The sequence below is a fragment of the Candoia aspera genome, chromosome 8 (assembly GCF_035149785.1).
Source record: "Candoia aspera isolate rCanAsp1 chromosome 8, rCanAsp1.hap2, whole genome shotgun sequence".
Classification (NCBI taxonomy): Eukaryota; Metazoa; Chordata; class Lepidosauria; order Squamata; family Boidae; genus Candoia; species Candoia aspera.
This window is the reverse complement of record NC_086160.1, coordinates 72,335,020-72,361,820: the sequence shown is the minus strand read 5'-3', so window position 1 is coordinate 72,361,820 and position 26,801 is coordinate 72,335,020. Positions and strand designations below refer to the sequence as shown.

The 26,801-nt window shown below is 44.3% G+C and overlaps 1 protein-coding gene across 2 annotated transcripts in view; it reads left to right on the top strand.

The window, feature by feature from the left end:
* CTNNA2 (catenin alpha 2) overlaps positions 1-26,801 on the top strand; it is a 586,207-nt gene that overhangs the window by 388,620 nt on the left and 170,786 nt on the right. For both annotated transcript variants that reach the window (XM_063310026.1, XM_063310025.1), the window contains exon 8: positions 25,386-25,466. In XM_063310026.1, coding sequence (XP_063166096.1) covers positions 25,386-25,466 — 81 coding nt within the window. The remainder of the gene's footprint in view (positions 1-25,385; positions 25,467-26,801) is intronic.

The following is a 26,801-nucleotide window of genomic DNA, read 5'->3' as shown; positions in this document are numbered from 1 at the left end:
TGTATTTAACTAAACCACAACACCAAATGTGGTTAACCTTCTCTTGATTTACTACTAGAATGAGTTTTTATCCTTGAAATGTTGAGGAATGTATCATTTGAAAGTCACTGAGCTCTGTTTCCCATGGACATTTCAGAGAAATATTTATTCCAAGCTATCTTTGAATAAAAATGGAGTCTGTGGTCTTCATTATCAGCCAAGCAAGGAGACATTTACATTTGCCACTTTCAGACTTTGAGATAAGCTTGGCTCAAGCAGAAATGAGCAGAATGCTACTTCTAGCTGATTCTATCTTTGTAGCTAGTTTAGCTTTATACGTAGCCTCTGATTTCCCTCCTAACCATCTAGAGTTATAAGGCAAAGCCTGCTTTTTTGGAGAGAAACAAGGCAGAATTACTGGATCACATGAAATGCTGAACAGACCATGGATTGCAATCTTGATCTAGTGTGGATATTGTTTGAAAAATGCAGGTAGAACTCTGTCCATCAAATTTGTTATGTCCCTGTTTTCATTTAATGCATTAAAATATTTTAAGCCCATTGGTTTTGTAGCAATATGTATTTATATTGCCTGGGAAGATGTGCATTAATTAATTTAAGGAAACCATGGATGAAGCTGCCCTTGTATGTTAGGTACCACTGTTATATTTAATTCTGGACACTGAGTTTCATTTTTTTTTTAAATACCTCTCTTTGTCTCTCAGTTGGGGCGACCTTCTGATCAGGTCCTCCACACCCCACTCTCTCTTATCTTGCTCCTGAAATATAGAAAATGATGGCCCAGCACAGAATTATACAATATACAGTTAAGTACATAGTCTAGTAGGAAAACACTGAAGCTTGAGGATAAAGAAATCATTTGATGGAAGCTAATTTGGGTGCTTTGCTTCCTTTGAATTTCACAGCCGGATGAATCCTAACAAAGGTGGATAGTGTTCTCCAGTTTGCAGACTGGGGAGGGGGCATTTAGTTTATGACATTTACAAGGTGCCTGAAGAGTCTACAGTCTTCCTCCTTTTTACATGGAAATGTCACACAGCTCTTCTTGGTGAGCAATTCTCAAACGGCTCATGAAATCAACCAAAGCTGCAGAATGAGCATTTGGTTTGGGCTAAAACAGGAATTCCATTAAAAATACTACCAGATGAGAACACTATCCTATTAAAAGAAGCAGCAGATGCATTGGACTTTGACGAATCCAGACATACCTAACCAGAGCTAGTGAATGAGCAATTTCATTGCAAGCATTTAGCTCATGATTCAAACTGTGAACTGGGTTGGATGTGACCTTTCTGTCTGAAACCAGAAAGCCACAAAGATCCACTCTCTGCCAGAATCAAATGGACCAGTGATTGTATTTGATGCAAGACAGGTTCAGATGCCTCCCCACATTTATGTCTTAGGTATGAAACCTGGAACTTAGGAGAAGGACACCAAAAGAATCTTCTAACATTTATGACAGGTTTTATTCCAGCCTTGGGCTTTCAAATTTATGCCTTGGGCTGATGCTCACATAGTACATTTTCCAGTACCACTTTTTTTTCCCCCTGCTCTTCCACCATCTGCATATTTAATCTCAACAGTCACAATGTCTACAAAACTTTTACAGCAAAGATTTAAGAGTTCCATAATTTGGGATCCACCACACTTTTAACCAGTTGCTTAATAATGAACAAATCAGAAATCTAAATCCAAGCCTAAGATCATTCATCATTATAAGACTAAATGTGGTGTGGATATCTGTGATGAGAAGTTTCAAATAAATAGATACCTTTATTTATTAATGTTTATATGACATAGATATTGGTGAATTATCTTTCGTAGTTACAGTACATTTACAAGTAGCATTGACTACATTGGTGGAAGCTGAATAATTCAAGGTGATATGGATCCCTCCCCCATGTTATTTTTGAGTGGACAGGGATTTAAATTTGATCAAACTATGGTTGGATTTGGACACATACCAAGGTTAACTGAGACAGCAAAAAAAGGCAGCCTCTAATCTGATAGGACTTGTTACTGCTGACATTCAGACAATTTAATATAGATGAAAGAATAAGAGTGGCTGATTTTTTTTTTCTTTTGAGATGACATATTGAGGGGTGGTCAGTACATAGGAGAAAAGAGTAAGATTGTCCTTGCTGGTCTCATTCAAAGTGGAGTGGGGGGGCACTTTTAAGGCTCTGTTTACACAGCATACTTAACCTAGTTGATTACTTATCCAGTCAGATCTTCTTATGGTGATTCTTGCACTTGTGCGGGCTTTCCACCTGACTGTCATGCGCTGCCTACCTCTGAATAACACTCAGACACTGGTTCGCGGATCAGGCTCTGGTTTATTTGCAGGGCAGGTACAGCGTTGGTAGAAAAAAGCTGAGAGTGACAGGAGCGCGCCGGTGCGGGGTTTAAATACCCCGCGCCGGTCAGCGCCCCCTCGCTCACGGTCACGTCACCCCCCTTTGTCCAATACGTTGCCCTGCCGGTGGGTGAGGGTTTCCGGGATCGCCCATCATCAGGTTTCCCATTCCTCTGCTGATTGCTTTCAGCTGGGCGATCCCCGTTGTATTGCCGCTGATGGCTTGGGTGTGCTCCGTGATCCGTTTAGCTATTGTTTGTTGGCCGTTAGTCGTTGTGGGTTGATGGCCACTTATCTTGTACCCCTTCACCTATTTCCTTGCCATTGTCATGTGTGCCATTGCGCTGATGACTTTAGCTCAACGGCACTCATGACATACTGCCCCCTTTTCGAATAGTGTTCCCCCCCGGTTTTCTGGGTTTTCCCCGTGGAGCTGTCAAAACGCCACATTTTTTTTTTTTTTTTTTAAAGTTCCCGCCGGAGTAGTTGTCGCCCCTCCCTTTGCTCCTCCCTCTACCACGTGCCTTCCCAGGGTGTGTCCATGGTGCGCATGCTCGGGTCCTGACCTGGCGTGCGCATGCTCCAGCCACACCCTGTTTGTTTGGCTCAGTTCGGCGAGGAGAGAGGCGTGGCTGGTCGGGTGCTTCTCAGCTCCAGGTAGGGCCCTTCTTTTTTCTTATTTAAAGTGCGTCGCCTTTGTTGTGTCTCCTGGGCGTTGCCCCCAGGTTGCCCTGTTGACTTGCTTGCCACTCCCCCGCGGCCGGGGGGCGGGGGGAGGGTGCTGGCGAACGTTTGTCACCACCCCGTGGGCCCGGGGCGGGGGGAGTGAGTCCCGGGGGGGGGAGGTCCACCCAAGTCGCAGGCTTGGGGGGGCCCTTTCCCTTGGGGCACGGGAGGCGGGGGGGGCCTGCGGGGGGGGGTTGGTTTTGCCGACCTTGGTTGCGGTTTGTCGGGGTATGCCCGGTGAAATGCTCTGGTCAGGTCAGGCGCGTTAACGTTGTGCGCCGCCACCCATTCCGGGTGGGGGAAGTGTTTCCACCTGACCAGATAGTGTAGAGTTCCTCGTTGCTTGCGGGAGTCGAGAATGTCCCTTATCTCGAAGTGGTGTTGCCCGTCGATCATCACCGGTGCGGGCTGTGGCGTGCTTGGGTGCCATCAGGAGGTGGTTGCCGGTTTCAGGAGGCTGGTGTGGAACACCGGGTGGAGTCTCCGGAGGTTGTGTGGCAGGTCCAAGCGTATTGCTACCGGGTTCACTATTTGCGTGACTCGGAACGGCCCGATGTACTTAGGCCCCAGTTTTTTCGAGGGTTGGGTTGACTTTAGGAACTTGGTGGATAGATAGGCCATATCCCCCGCCTGGAACGTCGGTTGTTGGCGCCGGTGCTTGTCGGCCTGCTCTTTGTAGGCTGCCTGTGCATCCTTCAGCGCCGCCGTGATTACTGGCCATGCTTCCGCGATCTTCCGTCCCCAGTCGCTAGCGTCCACCTGGGGTTCCGGGGGTTGAGGTAGCTCCGGTATGGGGACGAAGTCGCGCCCCGAGACTACTTCGAACGGAGTTTTCCCCGTGCTCGTGTGGACGGCGTTGTTGTATGCGACTTCGGCGAACGGGAGCAGTTCAGCCCAGTCGTCTTGGTGGTAGTTAGTATATGATTGTATGAATTGCTCTAAGGTGGCATTAAGAACCTCTGTGGCTCCGTCCGTCTGAGGGTGCCAAGCCGTAGATAGGGCCTGTTGGGTCCCCGTCAGCTTCAGGAAGGCCCGCCAGAATTTGGAGGTGAACTGTGTGCCCCTGTCGGTCACCACACGTGCGGGACATCCGTGTAGCCTGTACACGTGGATGAGGAAGAGTTTGGCTAGCTGTTGTGCGGATGGGACCGACGTGCAGGGGATGAAGTGGGCCTGCTTTGAGAAGTAGTCCTTCACCACCCAAATGGCCGTTTTTTTCTGGCTGGGTGGGAGGTCCACTATAAAATCCATAGAGATTTCCTCCCATGGGCGGGAGGGTTCTGCCACCCGTTGCAATAGCCCCGCGGGTTTGCCTGGTGCCCGTTTGGCCCTAGCGCACGTTGGGCAGGACGCCACGTAGGTTTTTACGTCTCGCCTGAGCGCGGGCCACCAGAATTGACGCCGTGTTAGGTGTAGGGTCTTGAGGAACCCAAAGTGTCCCGCTTGCTTGGCGTCGTGTGACCTATGCAAGATCGCTTGGCGTTGCGAGTCCGGGACGTAGATTCTGCCTTCCCCCCATGCCAGGTCTTGTGCCATCGTTACCTTGTCGGGGTTTGCCAGGAACCAGGGGTCGGTTTTGAGGGCGGCGGCGAGGTCCGTGCGCATTCCCCCTGGTAGTTGCGGTTGGCTTCTTTCAGTCGCCGGTTGTCCCGCCGTCGGCTGCGCCGTAGAGTCGAGCTGCCTCCGTGCGCCGCTTCGGGTGGTCACGGCCATCCCCAGTTGCGAGGCGGATAGGACCGTCCCAATGGTGTCTGGGGCGGGCTCTTCGTCTTGGGGCAGTCGGGAGAGGGCGTCGGCCAGGAAGTTCTTTTTGCCCGGCATGAACTTCAGCTGGAAATTAAAGCAGCTGAAGAATTGGGCCCATCGGACCTGTTTTGGGCTAAGGCGTCTAGGCGTTCGTAGGGCCTCGAGGTTCCGGTGGTCAGTCCAGACCTCGAATGGTTGGGTGGCTCCCTCGAGTAGGTGTCGCCATGTCTCTAGTGCCGATTTCACCGCGAAGGCTTCTTTCTCCCAGACGTGCCATCGCCTCTCTGTCTCGGAGAACTTCCTTGACAGGTAGGCGCATGGTTTCAGGAGTCCCGTGGGGTCTTTCTGTAGCAGGATGGCTCCCAGGGAGAAGTCTGAGGCGTCGGCTTGGACCACGAACGGCCGTTCTGGGTCCGGGTGCGCGAGGATTGGCTCCGTAGTGAACAGCGCTTTCAGTTTGTTGAATGCGGTCTGGCACGCGGGAGTCCAATTCAGCACTGTGCCTGGGTTCTTGGCGCGTCGGGTGTCCCCCACCCCTTTGGTTTTGAGGAGGTCCGTTAAGGGGAGGGCTATCTCAGCGAACCCCCGGGCGAATGACCTGTAAAAATTCGCGAATCCGAGGAAGCTCTGTAGTTGCCGTCTGTTGCGGGGCCGCTCCCAGTTTAGCACCGCTTCGACTTTTGCGGGGTCCATTTCGATGCCGTCCCCGGAGATTCGGTACCCCAGATAGTCTAGGCGCTCTTTGTGAAACTCGCACTTTGTAGGCTTGGCATAGAGCTGCGCCCTTCTGAGCTTGTCGAGGACTTGCCTGACTAGGGTTACATGTTCCTCGTGCGTTTTTGTGTAAATAAGGACGTCGTCGATGTAGACCAGGACCCCTTTGAACAGATGTTCATGCAGTACCTCATTGATGAGCTGCATGAACACCCCAGGGGCCCCCGCGAGTCCGAAGGGCAGTACTTTGTACTGGAAAGCGCCTAGGGGGCAGTTGAACGCCGTCTTCCATTCGTCCCCCTCCCTGATTCGGATGCGATAGTACGCCTCGCGAAGGTCCAGTTTGGAAAAGACTTTGCCCGTGGACAGGTGGGCGAGCATGTCCTTCACCAGGGGCAAGGGGTATTTGTTGGACAGGGAAGCCGCGTTTAGGCCCCGGTAGTCGGTGCAGAGCCGTAGGGTCCCGTCTTTCTTCTCCCGGAATAAGACGGGGGCTCCGACCGGTGAGCATGCTGGCTCTATGAATCCCCTGTCTAGGTTTTTATCGATGAACTCCCGGAGGGTTGCCATCTCCTTCGGGGTCATCGAATAGATCTTTGGTCTAGGTAAGGGGACGTCGGGCAGTAGGTCGATCCGGCAATCCGTCTTGCGGTGGGGGGGTAGTTGGTCAGCTTCTGCCTCTCCGAAGACCTCGGAGAAGTCGGCGTATTGTTCTGGTAGGTCTGCTGTGGTAGCGGCGTTGTCTTGTGTGGTCGCCTCCGCTCGTCCTACCGTGGGGTTGGTTCTGCCCGCTGGAACTGGTGCTCGATACTCGCCGTCGCCGAATGTGAAGGTGCGGGTCTCCCAGTTGATCCGCGGGTTGTTTGTCGCGAGCCATGGCATCCCCAGGACTGCAATGGGCCGTCCGATGTGCGTGACTACGAACGATGTGCGCTCGGTGTGAGTGCCCATTTGCAGGGTGACCGGCTCGGTTTGTAGCGTGGCTGGTTTCCCTCCCGCTGTAGAGCCGTCCAGCTGGTGGAATGCCAGCGGCGTGGGGAGGGGGAAGCGGCGGAGGTCGAGTTTGGCGACTAGGTCGGGGTGGATGAGGTTTTTTGAGCACCCAGAGTCCACTAGTGCCGCGGCCGTGGTGGCTCCGTTGCCGGCAGAGAGTTTAATTGCTGCCAATATTACGGGGCTTTCGTCGTTTCGTTGAGGTGGTCCGCGCTGCTGTCCCACCGCCTGCCTCGCCACGCGTTTCAGGGCAAGCGGGGAGCATTTCCCACCGGCTGGTCGGGGTCTGCATTGTCCTCTTCCCCCCAGTAAGCATCCCAGCCCTCTTCTGGTGTCGCTGTGGCCACGGTCATTCGGCGGTGAGGGGGCGGCCCCGGGTTGGGTGGTTTGGGGCTAATTTTCGGAGTGGGTTTGGGCGCGCTGGTCGGCGGTCGGTTGGCGAAGCAATCCACCATCTTGTGCCCTAATTTGCCACACCTCCCGCAGGGCTCCCGGTTGAACTTCTTTTTTGGGTATATGGGGCCGGCCATCCCCCCGTGTGGTGCGGGTACCTTTTTCCCGGCATAGTTTGTGTCTTCCGTGGTTGTCATGAGGAAGGTGCGGTGCGCATGTTCGGCTTTCCCCGCGAGGTGGATCCACCCGTGTAACGTTTCTGGGTCGTCGCGGTAGAGGGCCCATTGGAGAACGTCGCGGTTGAGCCCCCTTTTGAACATTTCCAGCAGGGTGGTCTCGGACCAGTCGCTGACCTTCCCCGCGAGGGCTTTGAACTCCAGGGCGTAGTCAGGGACCGTGCGTGTGCCCTGTTTAAGTCTTTGGAGTGCGCTTTTCGCCCTTACTTTGGCTAGGGGGTCTTCGAAGTAGTTTTTCATCTCATTGATGAAAGCAGTGAAGGTGGCGAGGGCGGGGGAGCTGGACTCGTACAGTTGGACGTACCAGTCCGCCGCCCTGTCTTGGAGTTTGATCGCCACGGCAGCGATCTTGTCGGCCTCGGAGTCATAGGAGTGTCCGTGCCTCCCCATGAACTCTCTAGCGTTGGTCACGAAAAACGAGAGTTTTGTGGGGGTCCCATCGAAGAAGATGGGGAAGTCCTTTGGGGCCCGGGCGTTTTGTGCGGCCCCGCCTCTCGCTTCCCGGGGTGTGGTGTCGGCCGCCTGTGCCGTCTGCTGACCCTCCGCTGGCCCGTGTGGGTTCGGTGCTTCGCTCGGGGTGTGGGCCTGTGCGGGGACGTCGTTGGGTGGCGCGGGGGGCATAAGCAACTGGAGCATGGTCCGGAGTTCCGTCAGTTGAGCCCGCATGGCCGCGAGTTCAGCTCGTGCCTCCTCATCCACAGCCCGCGCCGCCGCTGGGGCCGGTTCCGTTGGCGCGTCCTCGGGGGTGGGTTGCCGGCGGGGTTCATCGTCCCTCTGCCGCGGGTCCGCTTCCTCCGCCGTCTGCTGGGTGTCTCCGTCGTCCTCCTCCGTGTTGACCGCCGTTGGGCTGTCGCTCCACGCCCGTTGCTGGGGTGCGATGTGGGGCGCGGGGTCCTCCGCTGGTTTCGGAAGTCGTGCTGCTCCCTCCCGCGGTCGGGTTGCCTCCGTCGCCATCTCCCCTTGGGGTTGGAGCTGAGGCTCGGGTCGGGTGGGGTGGGCGTCCATGGCTCCGGGAGTCCGCGGTGCCTCTGGCCTTGGTCGGTCCTCCTCTGTCTCTTGCCGCGCGGCTCGCCCTCCTTGCCCGCGCCGCTCCGGCCTCATCTTGCTGGTCTTCTCGCCGTCTACTCCTCCCGCGGCTCGTTGTCGTCCGGTGGGGCTCGGCGAGGCTGAGTTTATGACTCTCAGCTTTATGTCATGCGCTGCCTACCTCTGAATAACACTCAGACACTGGTTCGCGGATCAGGCTCTGGTTTATTTGCAGGGCAGGTACAGCGTTGGTAGAAAAAAGCTGAGAGTGACAGGAGCGCGCCGGTGCGGGGTTTAAATACCCCGCGCCGGTCAGCGCCCCCTCGCTCAGGGTCACGTCACCCCCCTTTGTCCAATACGTTGCCCTGCCGGTGGGTGAGGGTTTCCGGGATCGCCCATCATCAGGTTTCCCATTCCTCTGCTGATTGCTTTCAGCTGGGCGATCCCCGTTGTATTGCCGCTGATGGCTTGGGTGTGCTCCGTGATCCGTTTAGCTATTGTTTGTTGGCCGTTAGTCGTTGTGGGTTGATGGCCACTTATCTTGTACCCCTTCACCTATTTCCTTGCCATTGTCATGTGTGCCATTGCGCTGATGACTTTAGCTCAACGGCACTCATGACACTGACAGCTTTAAGCTGCCTGCCTCCCATGCTGAAACCAGACAGAAACAAAGGCCATCTTAAGCACTTACTTTCCAGATTTCAATCTGCTCTTCATCTCTGGCAGTGCAGCTTACCATGTGTTCTGTCCAGCTGGCAGTACCCACAGTTCTGATTGGCGGATCCCCCTGCTTCGTTACACTTCTCACCCACGTTGGGATATGAAGCAGCAATCACTTTCCTTTCCATAGACGGGTCTTTTAGGGTATGTGGCTTTGACTGGTAGACCTACTGTATCAACTGCTCTACTGACACTCCCTCATGATTGACATCTATCCAGTGCATTCACTAATAGACTAGTGGAGAAAAATAAGAAAACACCACGACAATTGTTCTTACAGTCATTTGAGCTAGAAAGAGAAACGGGCAGTACTTCATCTGGTTGAGAAGGTCCACTGATCCACTTGTTTTACTATTATTTTTTTTAAAAGCCCAGCCTTCCACCAGTCCACCGTGAGAAGTTGCCTTCAGAAGGGAGCAGGCAGCCTAGCATACCCAAGTGAAATGGCCATGAAAGGCAGTGACCAGTGACTGGAAAGGGAAGTATTCTTGCCCCATCTCAGAGTAGCATTGCCTACAATGAAATGAAGCACAGCAGGTGGACCGTAATTCATGTGCCAGCAGAAATAGAAAAACATTATTTTTGACATGGAACAAAAAAAAGAGAGTCAGTGAGCTGGGGTTGGTTGAGGACAATTGTCTGCATTCCTATCCTTGAGAAACAATTTATGGGCCGTCCTAACACCAGGCAAGCAAGATGAGGGGATGAGCCATCTGGCTCATTAACTGGGTTAGGAGCCATTATTGTGAGAATAGTAGAGTCCTGGCAAGACTTCATGACATCACTGTTCCCCTTTAGCTTGGCAGGGAACTCTAAACTAGAGAGGCTGGCTTTTCAGACACTCTTTCTCTTCATCTCTTTTTTCTGGAGGACCAAGTACACGAACTGAGACAATGGACATTCCTCCCCTAATGGCTCACTAGGATCATGGTTGAAAAACAGATTTTCATTTCCATTGAGTGACTCCTGAAGTAGATTTTGTTTCAACAGATTGCACTCATTATTCTTTCAAATACTTACACTTCAGTTCTGATCTTTGCGATAGTAATGGATTTGAATCTACTAGTAATTTTTCCTTCACTCTGGGCTTAGGTTTGCCTCTAAGATAAAACAATGGCTTGACCAGGGCTAAAAGCAGGCACTTAGATTTTTAAGCTTTGCCATAGATTATTAAAAAGATAGGAATTAAACTGTGTTTCTTAACATAGTTTCCTTCCAAATTTCTCAGAGGTTTATCTTTACAGCTCAAAGCTATGACTGGTTAATGGCTTGATTTTTAACATTTATTTATTTATTTATGTACTTGCTTATTTATAGCAATTGCAGCTATTTTTCCCCCCTCTACCAAGGCTTCATCAGGGCCTTGAGGCCGATGATAAAAAATCTGGGCTCACAACTGTGCCACCAGAGTTCCATGGGAAATAGGAAGACCTCACTGTATTAAACAAGAATAGCAGACCTCAGAGCTAGAGAGAGGAGAACTTATTTGTACGTGCTCTAAAAATGCATTTGCCATTTTAAATAAACTGTTCAATAAGGTCCTCTGAGCTATTTCTTTCACACTTGAAGAATGTGGTGTCAGATATTCATGCTTATCACTCTGTAGTCACTCTGCTATGCCAATTCACTGAATATCTCATAAAACCCAATGATCAGAGATGGCGAGGAACCCCACCCCAAAGCTGAAGGCCAATGGGCATTCTTCAGTGTCGTGCCAAGCTGGCATCTTACTGAAATGAATGATGGGGTTGTTCTTCCTAGGAGGGGCTGAGTAGGCCAATTTTTCAAACACCGCAGAAAACTTTATTATAAATAGCAGCAAAGCCCCACCATCCCATAAAGGCAAGTAAAAGTGCATTCTTCAGCACTTGTTGTGGTTGGTTCTGGCTGGTCATACTCCGTGTTAGTTAGTTAGCTGAGGCAGAAGAAGCAGGCTGATAGTGAGATGCAGTGTCATAGAGACAGTGTGGCATCTGTAGACTTGCCGCTTCTCCCTCCTTAAAAGTGGTAAGCATTTAGGTCAAGGATCCTAATTTTAACATGGCGCCCATTCGTTATTGAGAGACTTAAATATACACCAGTCATTCAGAAATTGGAAGGTTCGACTCAAGAGAATTTATCAGAGTGCACGCTAGACTGGGTAGCCATGAGTTTACATTCAAAATGCTGAACTGAACTGCATCAGCACAGGCAAAATATTTCATTAGCCCAAGAATTAGTCCAAAATTCAGAGCTGCGTCTGGCCATAGTAAAGAGGTTGAATGGTAAGAAAATGACTGAAGTCTAAAGAGCGCTACCCTTGCCACTTTAAAAGATATGCTGGTCTATGACTCTAACAAAGATTTGATTTGAAGAACTCTGATAATCAATCCAAACAAATGACATTATAGTCCCAGCCCAAAATAAGCAAGGAGTTCAATTTTGAGATAAATCTCATTGGCTGGTACTCATACTCAGGTTAGAGCCAAACATTTCCAAATGTATGGAAAAGAAGATGCAAAGTGATGGTTCTTTGTTCTGTGATGGTCTGCTTATACGTAGAATTGTCACCAGTTCTGGATACTGTATTTTAAGAAGGCTATTGATAAATTGGAGTATGTCCAGGGGACTGCAACCAAGATTATATAGGACCTGGAAGGGAAGATCTATGATGAACATAGGTTGGAGGCACTGGTAGGTTTATCCTGGAGAAGAAAAGACTGCAGGGAGATACGATAGTTGACTTCAAGGGCATGAAGGGCTGTGATGGAGAAAATGGGAAAGCATGGGTTGGCAGAGGAGAAGAATGAAGTCATGTGCACACTGTTGTCATCATGCAGATGTCATGACTTACATATTTGCATTAGATGTGGTGGGCTTTCCTTTTCTGGAGATGTTTAAACAGAGACTGATGGCCAACTTTAAAAGATTCTGTGGTGGATTCTTGCCCTGATCAGGGCATTGGGCTAGATGATGTCCAATATCCTTCCCAAATCTTACGTTTTACTTCTGCATATAACTTGAAACAACCCGAGAAACAAAAGAAAAGGCCACAATATCTGTGAAGCCATCCAATTACATTTGCTGCATTGAAACTGGTCTCCATTTTGATTCACAGTCAGCTTCTGTGGGGTGATTCAACCCAGTCTTTATTGAATTAAACCATCCCTTTGAACTTTTGCATAGCCATATTAATAATTCTCAAAAAAAAGCCCTAGACAAAGGAAAGAAAAAGGAAGCTCTGAAACCAAAAAAGAACAAAGTGAATTTAAGCAGCCAAATCACTTTATGTTGAGGGAACATCTCACTGGAGAACATAGTTTGCACGTGGAAAGGGAAACATAGGGAGAAGTTACAAAACTCAATGTCCCAGCAACGTGTATAGCAAAGTTATCACTCAATTCAGAGAATAAGACTTGAATTTTTTATGGAAACACCATAAAACTACACAATAAAATTAGGGTGGAGAGCTGTGCTATGTGTTGTAATGAAGCAAACGGTGGAATATAATTTAAAATTAGATAAATATTGTTAATATATATTGAAAGGAAATAATGAATGGGAAAGTGTAGTCTTGCAGGAAACAATAATGTAATGGTTGCCTTATTCTGACATACTCAGTCTCACAAGCAGGTTCTTAATGAAAACTGATTTATTGAAAGAATAGCGTGCAAATACAAAGAAAGCTGAGAATGACCAAAAGCGTGCCAAATACAAACTAAAAACCCTCGCTTCAAACCCGATCCCACCCCTCGCCCCACCATAGCAACCACCCCCTCCCAGGTGTTGGTAACCGTTATGCATCGGCCTGGGAAAGTAACCTTGAACACATGCAATAACCCAAACATACATTCCTCAGTAACAGTAAGGAGATTACAGCCCGGCACGGCTGAAATTCTCCTCCCCGCAAATGACAGACACGGATCAGGAAATTGACATGCGAAACGTTATGATGTATCCAGACCATTGGAACGATGAACATGACAAATAACAGAACTTGGCATGATTTTTCTTCAATAATATTTCTTGTCCTCCACCTGGTTTTATTCTCACAATATACCTGTGATTGATCCAGAGTAAGCTTCATAGGTGAATAAAGATTTTCATCTGGGTTTCCAAATTCCAGTCTAACATTTTTGCTGTAAAAATGTCAACTTTTCAAATGGATATTGTTTAAGGCTTTTGTGCAATCTCTTCATCTGTCTTCAGCATATGCATAACAATCCTTGTCATCTAAGAGTCCAACTGCCTCCTTTGTTCTGAATCCTCATGCATTTATTTATTGTTTCTTATTGCTGATCTTAATGGGTTGAGTGATTTACTGCTTATTTTTCTTTTCTTTTTTGTATTCTTTGTTTTCTGCTTAAGCCGTTTTCTTTTTTCTTTTAAGTGTCTTATTGACTCTAATTCATTTTCATAAATCTGCTTGTTAACCAAGTTTCTGTCCTCTCGGGCTTGGCTAGAAAAAGAGAGAGATTTTCCAAGCTAAGTTCCTAGTAGTGTGGCTTTAAAAAATAACTCACTATTTTGAAGAGATTACTCTCTCTTATTTGTTTGTTTGTTTGTTTGTTTTCAATGTCCTTGTTATCAGTCTCTACATTTTGACATCTACTTGACAATATTTCATTTGCACGTATATGGAATTTTAAAGCACAGTGGCCATTATTTCCAATCTGTTAAGCAATGGTTGTGTCTTATGCTAGGATCTGGATGTCTCCTAAGATTAAATTCTAAAGGTCCCATCTGTTCTGGCTATTTTTGTTTGTTTGTTTGTTTGTTTGTTTAATTTACATGGCTTCCATCTCAAACAAGTGACTCTGGGTGGCAAACAGTCATAAATGATTGGTTATGCCACCTCGCTTGGAATGGGAGGGGAGATAGCCATTCATGGGGGTGGCTGGCACCATGATCGTGCCAAACATAAGATCCTATCACCATCTTGAGCTTTATATTTTTGTATTTTTATACTTGTTATGTGCATTTATACTTGTATTGATTTTATACTGTAGTGTTTTTATTGTTTGTCATTTTATTATCTGTAAGCCGCCCAGAGTCGTTGTATACGAGATGGGTGGCAGAGACATTTGACAAATAAATAAATAAAATCAATTAAAACCAAATTACCAACATAATACAATATATATATATATATTTCTGTAATCATTTCTATAATCGAGTATCCTCAGGATATCTAGAAGGGTAGACAGAAATGACACCTCTTCATCATGACCTTAAGATTTATTTAACATTTTATCCAGGGATAATTGGTTCTTCTTTTTTCTTGTTTTGATGTCTCATTCATTCATTCATTCATTCATTCATTCATTCATTCCTTCATCCAGTTTATCTGATTAATTAACTTAAATTATTTACTTGATTTTCTATACTTTTCTTTTAATTCTTTTATCTGTTGTGTTTATTTTAATTATTTTATTTAGTTCTTTATTGACTCATGCTTATAAGTTGCTCCAATAAAAAACAGCTCTGAGGAGTTTGCACTTCTCATGACAGCGGTAGGGTTCAAATACAATAAAATAAAAAAAAATGATCAAAACATCAATGGGACAGTAATAAAATCATAATTCATCCCAGAGCTGTGCTCATCATCATATTCAGGCATCACCTGGTGCTGCTTCTTCAGGAGCAACTCAGTTGTTCACACATCCTCAAAGGCCCTGGAAAAACTAGCTCTTGATCACCTTTCAGAACAGTAGTAAGGATAAGGTTACTCTTATATCTACAGAAATGATTGCCTTGGGATTTCTGATGATACTGCACCATACAGACTGGGAGTCACAGGAGGCCTTCACCAGATCACACCAGACGGGCCGACCATACTCGGAGAAGGCCATCTTGATGTCACCCAGGTCCCAAGCCATCAAGGGTTTTAAAAGTGACTGGCATCATAAATTGTACCTAAAGCCAGCTGACAATTAGTAGAGGTCTCAAAATAGTGTTATAATGTGGGCAAACCATGACATACTCATAATATGCAAATCTCTGCACTCTGGATCGGTGGCGGGGTTTTCAAGGGCAGGCCCATGTACAGTGAATTGCATTGGCTCAGCGTGAGATGAGAAAGGCACAAGTCCCAATCCAGGAGTGGCCACAGCTGATGCATAAGATGGAGCTATGCAAAGGCTGTCCTGGTCACAGCCTCCACTTAGTTTTCCAGCTGTGAAGCAGAGGACCCTATGTAACAACTGCATCTTACATACAAGCCGTTTGACTTCTGAGGGGAAGACATCATCAGAAAACACCATATCTGGGCCCCCACACTGACTTTACCTCATGTGGACTAGGAACATATAATTGCCCAATCCTTGTCAAGCAGACTGGACAGATCAGGAGAATATAGCCCTACAGGTACGCAGGAGCTAGGGGTTTAAAAGTTAAAATTGGTACTGGTACCCAATACAGCACCCCCCAGCATAGGTACCATTCAGCTATAATGGTTTTCACCATCAGCACAAGGACTGCTGCATTTTGTACTTGTTGCAGCCTTGGAGTAGTCTTCAAAGGTAGTTCCACTGAGACCACATTGTAGGAGTCTATCCAGGTGGTGATGAGACTATGAGTTGCTATCACCAGGTCCATGTCATTTGCCATTTCACGTTCACCTACATTTTTTATCAGGGTTGGAGGTGGGAATACGTCTTCACTACTAAGTTGCCTATATGTACAGCAACCACCGTTCCATGGAGATACTTGACCATGCCGAAATCTGTCCATCCTGAGGTTTAACTCTGTACCCTCTTTGATGTACAGGCTAAACTGACATGTGACTTAAGCCAGGACTTTGAATAAGCCATAATGGCCTTATATAGACCTGACGGAGGGGTTCAGCTGTTGCTCTACACCAAAAACGAAGCACAATATGGTTTAGCATGATTGATAATGGTCAGAGAATGACTTTGCTCTCATCGTAGCATTCCTAAGCTTCCTAGGGAGCATTCATCCACACATAACTATTGTATCTCCCCAGTCTACCATGATCCTTTTATACCTAATTTATGGAGGTTCTCTTTTAGAACAAAGTAATTGAAACCCTGACCTTAATGTGAATCTTCTGCTATTACTATGGAAACATATATATACAGGGTTAATGTATATTTTCCCATACAACTGTCTAAGGTTTATTTGATTTTTTTTTTCAGCTTTCAAGCTGTCTAACATGGAAATAATTTCCTATATATAGTGTCTGGTGTATTCCCCCCTCTTTCTTTCTTTGTGCCAAATGTCAAAACAAATATATGAAGTTTAATTAGCATACACACGGCAACTGTGTTCATTATTTGTGGCACTTGCTATATTTTTCTCCCCTAGGGTAATGCTTTTAATTAAGATTTTCAATAGAAAATGTCATTGAGTCAGTCAGTTTCTCCAGCTGCGGTGTGTCCCAAATGGGTCCTTTGCACTGGCTTTGCACTAATGCCCTGTAATTGTGTTTCACTTTCCCTAATTAAACTGGTGAGCAATTGAAATTAGTATCATTTAGAGCATTGACCAGAGGAAATGACAGAAATAGATGGTAGTTTGGATACACAATGCTTTTTGCAAAGGAGCAAAAGTGAACAGAACTTGGAGCTAACGCTTTTCACTAAATTTCTCTTTCTGGGTGTGTATGTGTGTGTGCTTGTCTCTGGGCATGTTGCTTCTAATATAATATCATATATATATCTGTGCCCAAGTTTCTAACTTTGTCTATCTTTTGAGCAGGAATGTAGAGGGAAATGCTTTGACTCAAGAGTAGAATTAATGCTAAGTGCTACTTCATTATTTACACTAATGAACTCTGTGTCATTTCTGTAGCCAGCCATTAATTCATTGTGAGAGGTGGAATTCATTGTCTGTAGTACAGATAAGGTTGGCATTGGATGACAGCCAGCTGAACTAAGCCAGCTGCTAGAAACACTTTTCACCAAATTTGACACATACATTGCATGTGGTTCTATTTATAGGTATGCATGTGTTTGCATATCTGTTAAAAAATAATTAAGCCTTTAAAGACAAATGAAGTAAGAGATATTAACTAGTAGAGTAGTCCAGGCACTGGAAAATACCAGTGCTTGTGGCAGTCACCAAGAAGGTGGTGAATGACATATTCGTGTTGATGTCTGGTTTGATTTGAAGTGAAGTCTACTTTCTGTCTACTGCCCGTCCCATTTGCTACTGCTTCAGTACAAAATACTGTTGAAAGTTTTCCCATCCCATCAAAGCACCAACAGCAAACCTGAGAAATTATTGTATTTGAAAACTAGTTAACAATAACCCCAGAATGTCTGAGCTTATTTGATCTGGTCTGGCAAGAAACCCGACAAAACGCAGAAAGCCAGGTGCAAGGATCTGAGAAATAAAAGTTTTTTGCACTGTGATTTTTTTTTTGAAAAAAAAATGAATATAACCATAAATAGAATTAAATGTCAGATGCAGTTTGTTAAGGGGAAAGATTCCCTAAAACACTTTCACTAGAAATCCTTTGATGTACTATTTCCTGTGATTGGAAGGTATACCTGCCAGTCCTTTGCCTCTGTTGCTCTTGCTTCCCACCTGTATCATGGCATTGTAGAAAAAGCCAAGACAGGTGGTCTCCTCCTCCTCCTCCTCCTCCTCCTCCTCCTCCTCCTCCTCCTCCTCCTCCTCCTCCTCTTCCTCTTCCTCTTCTTCTTCTCATGGAAAGTTTGCCCATCATACCAAATGGGTTTGAGCTGTAAAAATTCCTATTCAGCTCATTTCATTTGGGGTTTTTACCTAATCTGATTCACTATGCTAATGGCACACATCTGAAATAATTATTTTTAAAGTGTGACCAAGATTGTCAAAGGTTAGGTTTGATTCCTTCCCAATTTCCTGAAATAGAAGTGTATTATCAGATGTCTCACCGGGTTCCAGCAGCAAATGTGTATGAGTTCCAAAACTTGTTTCCAACCCTTGATGTCATTAAGGTATCCATTTTTTAAAAGAGATGTTTCTTCACATTAAATGCTTGTGGGAAGATGAGTGTACTATTTCCTGTTAAAATCTCCTCCTTCCTTTTTAACATAAAAACATGTTTGCATTAAATCAGAGAGACATCTGTTTTCTTCAGATGTATATATGCCTTTTTTTAAAAATTAATTTAATAGGTGCATCACTTCCTTAACTATAAATGATCATATGTAGCTCTTCTCATATCTAAAAATAAGACATAAATATATTTTTGGCTGCTTATTACATTTTTTCTATGAAACATGACCAGTTTTTTTTTAATCTTTAAAACGCAATGTGAATCCAATTCAGCTTGTCAAATCTACAGTTTTATGTATTTATTAAACATAACTATTTCAGATTCATAAATCAATGGACAAAATGTTATTGAAAATGGATAAAAAATGTGTCCCCTTTTCTGCAAATGTTTCTATGTGGAAAAACAAGGAAAGGAGATTACTTTTATAAGAGAGAAGCATAATGGTAAAGCACAGTTTTCATACGTTGAAGGCTGTGTATCTAATCCTTAACATCTCCAGATAGCAGGGCTGAGAAAAAGCTGTTGTCTTAGAGAATTATCAATAAAGTAGCGAATGCTGTGGTAAATGGGCCTATGTCCTAATTTAATGAAATGGAAACCCTTGCCCCCTGACAGGCCTCTGAATTGTGTTTTCACACATCTTCTAGACAGCTGAAAAACATTGAATGTGGACTCCAGTAATGCCTATTTTCTTCCAAAGGTAACTTTGGGATTGCAAAAAATCAGAGCTTTGCTTTCAGACTTTCCACTCTAAGTGAGTGTGCTGCCGTTGTTTGACATCAGGCATTTTCTGCAAGCCAAAGATGAATTGGCCCATCCTATAGGAATAGTCCTCACCACTTTCTCAGCATGTGGGTCTCAAACTTTGATCATCCCTCACCTGCTCAGATGTGCACACAGAATTCTTCTTTTCTCTATACGTGACTTTTTCATCACTTAATAGTGGGCACTTGAAGTGATGTTAAAGAAAAGTTTCTGCCTGGATTTTTTTCTTCACTGATGGCCAATTAATGTATGTGAGTCATCAAGGGATGCTGTTACATTACATGACCACCAGGAAGCAGACACTTGGTGACCAGTTTCATCCTATTTGGGATTCTTCAGACATACTGTATGTAACCAGATCATTTCTGTGGGGTCCAAACTCTCTACTTGGACTTGAACTCATGGACCTTTGTACTTCAGATGACTATATACAGTACATTACCTTTAGGAGCTATCTAGGGCCTGGTGCTCAGTAATAGCAGCTATCAGAATGGTACAGTATATATGGTAAATCCTTGCATAATTCCTATTAATGTGAGAATCACCTTTAATGCCATAGGTAGGTCTCACTTAGGTCTCAGTGAGACCAAGAGCAAAGCCAACTGTAGCCATCACCCAACACTCAAGTAGTTAACCCACAGCCCAAGATAGATGTATCTCAAGTAGTGGCTTTCCTTCAGACCCTGATCAGTTAGCCTCTGGTTTAATTTGTTACTCAGCAGGGACAGCATCGGTTTATTGAACAGAAAAACTCACCCCCACCTGCCCCATTGTTTGGAGAAGAAGACCTATATGAGTAAAGTAAGTCAACTGGAAGAGAGGTAGATCGATCAATATTTCCTGCAGAAATAAAACCCTTACTTTGACAACTGTGCCTGTTAGTAGATTTTATTTTGTCTTATGATTATGTTACTTCTTACCAGTTCCAAGATGCTAAAGACTCATTTCTTTGAAATAAATATATTTTCACTGGGAAGGCAATATTAGAAATCATTTTAGTTGTTTCTTTTTCCCCAATGGTAATGTATGCCTTAATAAACAAGTGTGATATTGAAATCCTGAATGAATGGTGAAGGATGGTGTCATCTTCCTAGCTGATGATTTGAGAAAGGGCAAGGGGGTGGGAAGGGGAAGAAGAGAAATGTACATTAAGGCACCATAACCATTGGATCAATAAATAATCTGTCCAGCTGTCTCTTGATGGATGAATTACTGGATAACTGGTGCTGGGATGTTTTGACATACAGTGTGCAACGGATAAAACCGTTGGAGCTGTTTCAGCGTTTCCGTATATATTGGCTGAAAAGACTTGGGAAGTCACAAAATAGAGGCACTTTCTGCTGTTTAGAAAAGCAGAGGCACTTCTGTTCTAAACAGGACATTTCTATAGCCTTTTAGTTAGAGTTAGTATTCTCTGTAGAGTTAAAGGAGGGTCAGGTTTAGGATAAAATGAGAGCCCAGTTTTCTTTTAAAACCTTTATTCTGAGTCATCCCTAAACTTAAATTCAATAACAGTAGCATATTTGTATGTCTTCCAGTATATGAGACAGATGATCTTCTCAAACATTCATTTTTTACACGGATTACATTTGATGTCACAACCATTTTTCTCAGTAGGTAACATTTCTCAGTGCTAAGCACAGCCGATCAGTCATATAGCCTTAACATTCTGGCCAGGTGGAACATTCTGGTGCTATGATCATTTTGATTTACTTAGTAAATGTCCTTAAACCTTCCTCTCATTTGCAGCTCCTGGGAATCTTTCCTTCCATTTTTTTCCAGCTTGGTTTTCTTGCTTATTCTCCCTGTGGAGCCCTTGGTGCTCTCTAAGCTTGGCTGTTGGCTTGCAGACGTTTCATGACCCAACCAGGTAACATCATCAGTGAGAGGGAGTGTGGGGTTTGCTCCCTGTTTATATGCAGTAGGTTGTCCTGCCAGTCTTGGTGGGGGTGTGGTTTTCTCCTTGGTAGTGCCTTGATTAGGGCATTGTTTACTTAGCTCTTTTGAATGGTTTGTAAATGTGATTTATCTCTATCTATATAAACATTAGGGGGTGGGGAAGAGATGCTGCCTAGGGACGGTCAGATAAGAAAGGCCATAGCCTGCAGATGCATAATGGGTGGAGAAAGAGGCTCAGAAGGGACCCTCCCTAACTTCTCAGGCTGTAAAAGAGATGGAGGGAGATCTGTACTTTCAGACTTGCAAGATTCTGTTAATGTAGCCTTACAATAAAGTAGAATTAGCTCATCTGGTCGTGTTTCCTGTCTGGTCGACCTGGGAAGGCTGACAGTATCTCAATCTGATATATATTCAGATAGAGATAAATATCTAGAGAGAGATAAATATCTGTCTATCTAGATAAACCTATATATCTCTATCTAGATATACTATATATCTACATAGATTGCAAACATCTCTCTATCTAGATAAATATCTATAGATCTATATTTATCTATCTAGGTAAATAGCTATAGAAAAATATCTAGATGGAGATAAATTATCTATTATCTAGATAAACATATAGATAAATAGATAGATAGACCACATTTACACACCATTCAAAAGAGACAATAAGAAAGCTAAGAAGGAAACAAAAACACCAGAACACGTCCTCTCTAGCAGCCAACACCCAGATAAACAGGGATTAACACTAGGCTAACAATCAAGTAGAAAACAATCCCCTAATCAAGGAACTACCAGGGAGAAAACCACCCCCCCACCAAAACTGGCAGGACAAGCTACTGTATATATACAGGGAGCAGATGTCAGGATGTAGAGTGAAGAACCACAATGAGATCAGAAGATTTAGCTCTAGTGTTTATTGTTCTACTCTACAATGCAAAATCCTGCTAAACTGAGAAGGCACTTGCAAATCCTACTAGAAAATCTCAGAAAGCTAAGGCGGTTACTTTCTAGATCTCTTGATTGGGAGGCAAAGAGAATCAGTACTGTGCATGCGCTTTTCACCTCCCTCTCCTTCATCAGCAATGTCCATAACAGCAAATCCCACCCTCCCTCGCACTGATGATGTTACCTAGTTGGGTCATGAAACGTCTGCAAGCAAACAAGAAGGCTCAGAGAGCACCAGGGACTCCCCCTGAGCTACAGAGATTCTCTTCTATTGTTATCCTCCCTGTGGACCACTTCCTTCCCTAGTTCCTGGAGATTAGATTCAAGCCACTTAGCCTGAAAAAAATACAAAGGCTCAGGAAAAGGCAGGGGAAAACCCACCTTTTTCCTTTCCCTCTCTCCCCTCACCCTCCAAGACTTGGTATGATTATTTCCCAAATTTTAAAACAAATGAAAACGTAGAGAGAAATGAATCCAATGAAATGTTTTCTTTTTGAGGAATGACTGCAATGATAAATTGGTAATGTATTGCAATCCTTTATTCTTCTCCAGTGTTTTCCAATAACTTGTATTAGAAAGGCTTTTATCTATGGAATCATAAAACTACAGTTCTTATACACTGAGGACCAACAGCCTAGAACACTTCTCAGATGCAAGATCAAGATGCATGTCTGCATCTGCTATTTTTACAAAAGAAGGATGGAGGATTCGGTGCACTACTAGCTTCAGAGTTGTCTAAGTCTAACTTCTGGAGAAGTGTAAAATCAAAATATGTGGAAAACCAATGTATGCCGCAATACAATTTATGAACATAGCAGAGTGAACTTAGATCAGTAAATGATGTTATGAAAATGAGTATTGAATTTATTTCTATTTTCCTCCATTTTTTTCCCCTGGGGAAAAAAAATAAAAAGCAGAAGGAAATCTCCCCCCACCTACCTTTTTTGCATCTTTCATTCTGATCTGACCTGCATTTCTCTTTTATTTTTGCCCCCTGTGTTGCCTCCTTCCCTTAAGCTTTTCTGCTGTCTATTGCCCTACCAAATTTACCTACCATTTCTTAGCCAGAGCCTCTTCTGTGCCCCTTTCTTCTTCAAAATGGTTCTCAAAGGCCTCATTGGCTTACTTCCATTTTTCATCAAGGCCCTTAGTGCCTTATAATGTAGATCTACTTGTGTTGACCCAAACCAAGGGAGCTTCACTGCTGTCCCAGACCTCAAATGCTGACAAGGGGCTTCTATCGGTTTACTTTTAAATATGAGCAGATGCACTTGGATCTCGGCTTGATCAGGCTGGCCAGTCTGAGAAGTGTCTATATTACTTTGAATGAAAGTCTGGTGTAGAAAGGTTAAAGATGACAGTCGCCTGCATATGTTGATGTATCTGTTATGCATTGGTGTGATTCTCTACAATATCAAGTTGTCTACAAAAGTCTGAACAAGGGCATTCTGACATGCCCCAAAACCATTATGTAGAACCAAGTTTTCTCATCTGTTTAATGCAGTCTCCAGTGTCATCAGTCTATAGCTCTGCTTCCCAGACTGGTTGGAAATAGAAATAATTCCTTTGTCCTCACTAGTTGATGATGTTTGGAGGTTCTGAATATTCAGTACAAATGAGAAAACTGGAACTATTTAAAACAGAAATATGTGATTCAAGATTAATTTATCTCGCCTTTTTTAAAAAGGTCTAAAAAAAGTCACTTTCCAAAAGACAATATAGTATATACCTTGTGGTCATCTAAAGCTTATTTTAATACCTTAAAACCTTACCGGAGCAGTGCGGGGGAAGTGTCTTCCTTTTTGGGATTTTTTTTAAAAAATGAGCTGTATTTTTTCCCCTTTACTCCCTCTCACTTCCTTTTCAAAAACCTGCATTGAGAATCTTTTGCTTTTAGACTTCCTACAGGAGTGGTGGTGGAATATTTTAAGTGGAAGTCATCTTTATCCTGAACCTAAAGTCTGCCAATGTGAGCCTTGTTACTGCCATAAAGAACATTCTCCTTCTGTCCTCAAGCTGTTTTGCTGCTTATTATCATGTGTAACAGCCCTGCTGCCTGGCAGGATGGAGATTAGAAACTCTTAATATTCTTTTTATAGCGAGGAGCATTGCCAGATTTTTTCTTTTTCTTTTCTTTTCTTTTCTTTTTTTTGAGAGCGAGAGAGAGAGCAAAGGCTACAATACAAGGTTATAATGCATTAGTACAAAACTTTGGTGTGATCTACTGAGTCACCTTAATCTCCCCTCGTCATCCTTTTATTATTTGTTTTAAAGTAAACTGCTGTACTCAGCGGTTATCTCCTTAATAATGGAGTTGAACAATTTAATATAGAAAAGAACTCTATGTCTGTGCTGAGCCCAACACAAGCTTAATAAACATGGGTGGTGCAAGCTGCTAAAATGTTTCAAGTCTTACTGAAGAAATGCAAGCTGTGCAAGGGATAGTAACAAGCTACTCAATGGGAAATACTAGTGAGCATCATTTGGAGAGGTGAGGACAGATGGAGGGTGGAAGGTTTTGGAGTGTCATTTGACCAAGGACTGGGCTTGGCCATAGCTTGAAGAAACTTGGAATGTGTTAGAGTTACCCCACTTGAAGGAAAGTTCTCTTCAGAATCTTCCTAGCTTGACAATGTGGCCTTACTATTAGTGTAGACTCCCCATAAGCTTATCTGCACTCATCCAAGACTGAGTCTTCAGAAATTACCATGGCTTCTTAAGGACTAGGGGCAGTATCAAGTTCTAGCATCCAACCTGGATCTACAGGATCCTTCAGTTTTGAAAAGAGGGAGGGAACAGTTTTACTAGAGCGTAGCTCTTCTCTAGAGTGCAGACTCCTCCAGCCTGCCAGCTGTGCACTGCAGTCTTCACATTCTTGATGTAACACACCATGAGTGTGTTCAAGCCATTCCTGAGTTCCTCAGCCAAGCCAGGGTGTTACACCAGTGTTATTCTCTAGCAGTACTCTAATCCATTAGATTTGCTGAGCGTTTTCATGAACACCAGGAGTAGGAAAACAGAATTGTCCTCAAAGGCCGAATCCTTCCCTACAATTTCCCCATCGGATGGATTATTTAACTGGGAACAGGACCTATATTTGCAGAACTTTAGGTGCAAGGCCAGTAGGCACATTGTCACTACCTTGCAATCTTCCCCTTTGGGAAAGGTGGAAAGCAGTTGATACAGAGAAAATTGAAGGACAGCTAAACATTTGGGGTGGAATGTGAAGAAGGGAAAAGACTTTCCTCAAGGCTTTCACATCTAAGTTCTCATCCTTGATGTGCAGTGTGTAACATGAGCATACCAAGAGACCAAACCCAAAATTCTAATAAAGAAGAACAGTAAGGAAAAATTGGAAGTTCTCCCCAAGGACAACATTTTGGAAACTGATAGAAGAAGATCCAGGATACAATGGAGTCTTGAAGATTAGTAGGATGGGAGGAAACTGGTAGGAAAGGATGTCCATTGATATCAAAGTATACAAGAAGGAGTGGAGGTCTTTTGAATATCTTTCAAAGATTTTCAGTGGATTGAAAACCAGATCAGACAGCAGGGGGGACTTTCTTGCAGTGACATCATAAGTGTGCAGTGATCATAAATGTCCTTATATGACACGATAGACTCATTTGTAAAGGTTTTTTTTTTCTTTGCTTTGCTTTACTTCGCTTTTCCTGGATGATTATTATGATCCAGGAGACAGTATGTAGAAATTTCTCGATTCACTTTAGCAGGCAGAGGTATGCTGGCATACATCATTCTTTATTGATGCCAATTAAGAAATTGTATCTATAACAGGGCAATGTCATAAATAGTTTATGCTTCTACAGTCTGTTATTCCTGTTTAATTTCTTAATCTATGCTATCTTTTAAACAGACTGGAAGGAAGGAGAAAGGAGACCCACTGAACATAGCAATTGACAAGATGACCAAGAAGACGAGAGATCTACGAAGACAGGTATATACTGGTGTTAAGATAATTTGTCACTGTAAAAGGGTGCCATTACTGGTGGGTGGACACATCTTTTCAGCTTCTGAAAGATACAGAGTGACCTGCCTTATGTTTAAACTGTCTTTTGGCGCATTTCATTGTAAATTTTCCATCTGGAAAAAAAAAAGACGTTATCAGCTTCAAGAATAGGAAGTAAGTGGTCAGCTAGAAGTGGGAATCCAAGGAAATTCCTTGTTCTAGATCCTCTCAGATCCTCCAGTCACAGCACAATGCCCCAAAATTGATGGCTTTCTCTACTTTCATTTTCCAGTGGAAGGAGATGGTCCCTAAAATAGTAACTGGTTACACACACACACACACACACATTATGCCCCCCCCACACACACACACACAGATGCATGCATGCATGCATGCATGCATGCTCTTTTTCAGGCAGCTCACAGAAAAGGAAAAAATGGAGCTGTTCAATAAGAGTAAACAATTAGCAATGGGAAAACAACAGAGAAAATTGCAGAAATATTTCTTGGGCAGAAGCTTATGTCCATATGTGTGAGTGAGACAATGGGGGTCAGTAAACTTCCCTTTCCCTGTCAAGTGCTACTATGGACGGTTAGGGACAAAATGAGAAGATGAAGAGTGAGTGGGATGAAGAATGGATGGCCCAGAAGGCAGATGAAGGAAGCGGGCACAAGAGATGATGGGAATCCAATTTCATTTAACTCAGGAAAGTCTCAGCAGGTGACAATCCATGGCTGATCTCATCTGAGCCTCAAAGCTAAGTAGGGCCAGTTCTGTTAGGCACTGGATGATAGATCTCTAGAGAATCCCAGAGCTGTGGACTAAAACAAGGAAATCTCTCCCAGATGAAGGCAATGGCAAACCATCTCTGCAATACTACTAAGAAAAATGCATAGATGTGTCCATGTTGTCACCTGTTCTGTTTGATTTGATGAAGATTTCACCGTTTCTTTTCTAGGAAGGCAATAGTTCTATTCTTCCCGGCCAATTAATGTAAATTAGAATGGGAGATTTGTCTTCTTTTATCTCTAAGCCACAAATGCAGCAGAAAGGTCTCTATATTAAAAGAACAGCACCCTTATAATTAGTGGAAAACTAAATAGCCAAGTGGTATACCATACCTCTGTATCATGTATGCCTCAATATCAATCCTATAAATAAATATAAATTAATATTTGTATTTATTCCTATTTCCCCTGACTTATTTCTCATCAGTCAGGGAAAATCAGCATTCATAGTGACCAGAACAAAGAATACCCATTTAAAAAGCAGCAGAAAAATAAAGCATAATAATAGAAGTGAACTGATAGACCTGTTGGCTTG